The sequence below is a fragment of the Suncus etruscus genome, chromosome 2 (assembly GCF_024139225.1).
Source record: "Suncus etruscus isolate mSunEtr1 chromosome 2, mSunEtr1.pri.cur, whole genome shotgun sequence".
NCBI lineage: Eukaryota > Metazoa > Chordata > Mammalia > Eulipotyphla > Soricidae > Suncus > Suncus etruscus.
The window spans coordinates 70,024,393-70,030,392 of record NC_064849.1 but is presented as its reverse complement, the minus strand read 5'-3'; the positions used below and the strand labels follow the sequence as shown (position 1 = coordinate 70,030,392).

General features: G+C 32.8%; 1 protein-coding gene across 1 annotated transcript; it reads right to left on the bottom strand.

Moving 5' to 3' along the window:
* Positions 1 to 1,495: 1,495 nt before the first annotated feature.
* On the bottom strand, positions 1,496 to 2,449 carry LOC126001384 (olfactory receptor 4K2). The gene has a single exon (XM_049768643.1). It carries the CDS (start codon positions 2,447 to 2,449, stop codon positions 1,496 to 1,498), a length of 954 nt encoding a protein of 317 aa, XP_049624600.1.
* Positions 2,450 to 6,000: the final 3,551 nt, after the last annotated feature.

Sequence of the window (6,000 nt, the reverse complement as noted above, 5' to 3'; positions counted from 1 at the left end):
AAATGCATAGTGAATCAAACACTTAATTGAAAGAGTAAAATAAATATATGTGTACAGAAATGTGCTTTTACAGTCAAATACTAAGCACTTACTTATCCTGTTTCAATGTGTTAAAAGGAAAAGGTCATTTACCCAAAGTGTATAGCAATATAACACTGTAAAATGAAAATAAGATACCCTTAAATACTAATTATTATAAAGTGTATCACTTAATTCTAGTTTTACCTCTCCAGACTTTTAACTGGAAATATATCTGCATAAAACAAAAACACTTCTTTGAAACAGTAATCACTAATTACCTGCTCCCCAAGTAATACCATAACACTTATCCATTTTGATTATTGGGAATTTTCATGGCTCTATTCTCTACTTGCTAAAGTTGAGGGATAAATAAATACACTTCATTAAATGACATTTTCATTGTATTTCATCAAAGTTTAAAGAAATATATCTGTAATTTTCTTTAACAGGAAAATTCACAAATTTGTTTATATAAGATAGATAGGAACAACTCAGAAAAATACATTAAACACCTTTCAAATATGTCAGAGACTAATCCTACTGCATTATTAAGTGTCTAAAGCTTATAAAAGTACTGATAATTAGTCATACATTTGAGACAATTCTCTGAACAACTCAGTTCTTTAAAGTAATTCTCCTTTAAAATTCTTGTTCTTTTCTAGAAAATAGATTGTTCTATTAATATGAAATAATGAAAATTATCAGTACAAATACCTCCTGGCATTTTTATAACTGTTCCTCATTCTGAAATAACTTATTTTTGTCAACCCAACTTTCTAAAATTTATTGTTTTAAATCATGACTAAGAAAACTTTTAATTAATCATTCACAAATCTCAAAAATTATAATTTGTTAAGAACTACAGAAATTGTGACCAATACTATACATAATAATCTTGGGCAATTCATTACTAGAAAATTGAAGCTGGAAATCAGTAGCAGAGACAGAATAGAGATCTGTAAAAATGGTGGAGGAAGTGGTGGTAAGATACTGGCACAGTGGTTGTGTAGGTAGTCAAGTAGGATTGCAAGTAAAAAAAATAATATGAAAACTTAATAGATTGTTATATTCACCCCCCAATTTTTTGGGGGGTTGGGTTTTTGGGTTACACCTGGCAGCCCTCAGGAGTTACTCCTGGCTCTACACTCCTGGCAGGCTCGGGGGACCATATGGGATGCCGGCATTTGAACCACGGTACTTCTGCATGCAAGGCAAATGCCTTACCTCCATGCTATCTCTCACCCCCAAATTTTAAGCATAAATAAAAGTTATAAATATTAAATTAAATTCAGTAAAATATATTGTCTTTTCACAAAGTCAAAAATTATTTGTCTTTGAAGTCATGATAAAACTCATGATATGGATCACTATGAAGACTTATTAATGCTTTTTTTCTTTTATAGTCCTTAAATTATAGTTTTAATATTTAATGAAAAATATCATAATATAAAATGAATTTCACAAGAAATCAGAACTAAAAATACTGCAAAGGAGTTGCCTTGTTAAAATTTAGAAGCCTATTTCTCAGTTTCTTTATGGCTGTTTTCACGTCTTGATTCCTCAATGTATAGATGACTGGGTTCAGAATAGGAGTAAAGATGGTATAAAACACAGACAAGATCTTGTCTACAAGAAAACTACTCAGTGGCCACATATAGATGAAGATGCATGGCCCAAAGAACATGAAGACAACAATGAAATGAGCTGTGCAAGTAGAAAGAGCCTTTGATGAGCCTCCTGAAGAATGTTGCTTGATAGTAAATAGTACAATAACATAAGAATTGAATAAAAGAATAAAGCAGGATAAAGCAATTATGCCACTGGTTGAAATCATGAAAAGACCCAGCACATAAGTATTCACACAAGCCAGCTGAAATACTACAGGCAAGTCACAAAAAAAGCTGTCGACTTCATTGGGGCCACAGAATGGTAATGTGAGAGCAAATATGACCTGGCTCATTGAATGCATGACTCCCACAATCCAAGCCATCACCACAAGGGCAAGACATATCCGGGGACTCATGATTGAAGCATAATGAAGTGGCTTGCATATTGCAATATATCTATCAAAAGACATGGCCATAAGCAATATTATCTCTGTGCCAGTAAAAAGGTGTAGGAAAAATATCTGGGTAATACAGCCATCAAAGGAGATGGTTCTATGTCCAGTGATATAGTCTATGATCATTTTAGGAGTGGCAAAAGAAGCAAGGGACATGTCAATAATGGAAAGGTTGGTAAGCAGGAAATACATAGGTGATTGTAGATGAGAATCAGCTATGACTGTAATGACTATAAGGCTATTACCCACCATTGTTGCCACATAAAATAATGAAAACACAATGAAGAAAAACATCTGTAATTCCCAGGAGTTAGAGAGGCCCAGCAAAACAAATTCGGTAACAACAGACTCATTGGCAGCATCCATTGTCCTGAGTGAAAGGTAGAAGCCTATATAGAAGGGAAAAAAATTAAAACAAAGCATAATTTTATTGAAGCAAGAATTCCATTTCAAGGATTCTTTCACAGACTTTGTTTACTCTATGAAAAAAGTAGACTTATTATTCTTATCACCTTTTTTGTCAAATGAGTTTAAAAAGTTAAGTATAGGATCTTTTAAATCACACAAAATGTCACTTGAATCATAGAAATTAAAATAACATCTTCATTACTAATATAACATTTTCAACAGATATACTTATCTACATATTTGCCAATCCATTCTTCTATATAATTCTAAGGATAAGAAATAACTTTAAGTAAGTACTTACTCAGGAGAGTGTGATAAATACCAGTACAATTATTTAATATGAATGATTTGAAGCAAGGATATGTACTTAGGGTATTGTTACCATAAAAAGTGTATGGCTTTTAAAGAATATTCTAGAGCAGCTTCAGTAAAGAATCAAAGAACTAGTAAGCCTTAGTGAAAATTTTAGATGCATTTTCATGTAAAATTTATCTGATTGAGTCATATAAGAAATATAAAATTATTTTTCTAGCATTTTTCATGAATTAAGTACTGATTTATAATTGTCTTGTAAAATGTATCCATACTGCCCAAGGAAGGCATTTTATCTTTTTTCTTTTGTTATAATAGGTCTGTTCATCCTACATCTATCACTTAACATTTTACCTTGTCTCCTAAAGAATATTTTACATCAATGAGAAAGATAAATTTCTTTATCTTTGAATTCTTCAACATAGGCAAGCTATTTTATTAGTTTTAGTTATGGAAAGGGAATTAGTAAATCAATGTAGATGAATAGAAATAATTTGTAAAGCACCTTTGCTTACCAGATCTAGATCTACAAGTAAATAAGTGTTTTAGAATATTCAGAATGCTAAGGAGCCTCTGACATAGAACATTAAAGAGCATTTTAAATGTAAATAGATGACCTAGGTGAACTATTAGTTGCTTAGCAACTGTAGATAAAACGGTTTAGTAAGGACTTGGGAATTGACCAAGAAGTCATCTTGCAATGGGATTTATTAAGCAACAGAAAATGTATTATTTGCTTTCCAAGATATTGTATGAGACTTATGGGAATTTATGATAATTGTTTCACCTGGACCTAAGAGATTTGGGGAATTAAAGCTAAGAAAGCCATCATCTAAAAAATACTGGGGAATGCCAAGTCAACAGATGTTAATAAGCACTCTTGGTTGTCTAACTCTATTCCAGAGGCAGTGAAAAATAAAATCTAAAAACATTCACCTCATATTTTTTGTTTTGAATTTTTGTTGTTTATATTGTTGTTTTTGTTTGTTTGGGGATTTGGGAGACTTTTAACTTGGGGGAGTGGATTGATTGTTTCTTTAGAAGGTCATCTCCGGTTTTTGCTCAGGGAGTACTCCTGACACTGCACTCAGGGATCAATCCTAGTGAATTCAGGGGATCTTGGATAGGACCAGGGTTTGAACCTGGGTCAGACACATGCAAGGTAACTTGCCTGCTGTATTATCACTCTAGCCGATTGGCTTTAAACAGCTTTTTGTATAAAAGTATAAGTATTGAAAGTTGTATTCCATTATTATTTGAAGGCCAGTCTATTGACAGACATGGCGACAGACCAAGAAATGTTATTGGTTATAAACTGGCAGGCTGGATGACCATGAACACAATTTCACAAAACAAATATCATGGCTGCAGAGTCAAAAGAAACAATTTTCATAGAGAAGGGGAAGAGGAAAGCACATTTAATTTGTTTCTGATTTAATTACTCTGGTCATTATGATTAAGATTACAGAAGTATTTAAGGTATTTAAACTAGCTTTTTCTTTGACTTCTGTATCCAATTCTTTACTACAAGTCATGACTGGAGCCTTTACTGGAAATCCACAGAAGAAATAAGTTCACATCATTTATATCTACCAGCTCTTTCTTTATAAACTCATTGACTGTGTATTTACTTTCTTTAGATTGATTACTTGGTGCTGACTCATTACTTCACAGTTCCACACTGTTTACCATTATTTGTCCCAGGTACTTCCACAATTGTTAGGGTATAATTACTATGTTATATAGCTTACTTCATTATTCATAGTGTGTCTACTTCTCAAGTTCAATTCTGACCTAGATACTAACCTAACTAAAACTAACAAGCCAGATATATTCAAAGTATTAGCAAGTGAGAATGTTTGCTCATATAACTCTACATTTTTTCTTAATTGCTTCATTAATTTCTTTAACTTGGTTTTATTTAAGAGTATTCTCTTTCTAGCTTTTCAGTCAAGAATTTACTTTTGGGGGGTTTGGGCCACACCTGGTGTCACTCAGAGGTTACTCCTGACTATGTGCTCAGAAATTGCTCCTGGATTGGGATGCCAGGGATCAAACCGAGGTCCATCCTGGATCAGGTGCTATGGTTCAGGCCCCAAGAATTTACTTTCTATTAATTTATATCTTATGATATGTATTTCCCTCATCACTTTCAAAACATTCTTCTTATATTCAAAAGTGAAGTGATTTCATGATCATGAATTTTTAAATTCTATAATTTTCACTTGTAATTTATTTGGGGGTAGTAAAGGGAGTCACTGTTGACAACGAGCTGACAGGGTTAGACAGTGTGTGATGAGGTTTAAGTAGATAGTTCTGCTGTGGCTCTACAGTGTTGAGAATCACCAAGACAACTCTCAAAATGCTTGAAGACCACCAGGTTCATACTTAATGGTGCTGGAGGGGCCAGGTGATGCCAGGAATAAAAACAGGCTTAAACACATGCAAGCTATTTGTCCTAACCCCAGTATTATCTGCTCAGCTCTGCAGTTTATCTTTTTTGAGGAGTTAAGGAGGACAATCTCAAGTGGTATTCAGAGGTCTATATTTTATTTTTATCCAAAAGTATAAATTTAACACTAAATATGTAAAGTTCTGTGCATGAGAACCTTTTACTATGTCATTATTATCTGGTTTTCTTACATTTAATAAAAGGTGATCACAAAAATGGTCACATTTATGCAGTATGAAACTTAAGTTTTCTTTTGTGTTTTCTTAGGGAAAGAAAAAAGGAGAGGACACCTAACTGCACCTGCACACTTAACCTAAAAGTTATAGGAATCATTTTATTTTTATTTTTAAGTGTTCCCAGATTAATTAAAATGTAATACATAAGTAAGATGTAATATTTGAAAATCTCAGCATCATAAGATCAATATGAGGCAAAAAAAAAACAACACTTTTTTTCACAAAGCCTAAAGATTTGTGTCCTCAGTTCACCCTTCTTCCAAAGCCTCATCCTTACTATGTTTAGATTTACAGAGAAATTATGCTTCAAGAAATTAACCCAGAAGGGGAAATTTTCTTCATTCTGGTACCAACTAGTCTGGAACCAACCCTTTCTAAAAAAATGTCCTTTTTTTATGAAAACTCCTTCTTGTTGTCATTCAGACAAGATGATTGTTTTGAAGACATGAATTTACCATATTCCCACCTCTTGAGTTACTGTTTTTATTTAACTGTTCTCATTATCCTCA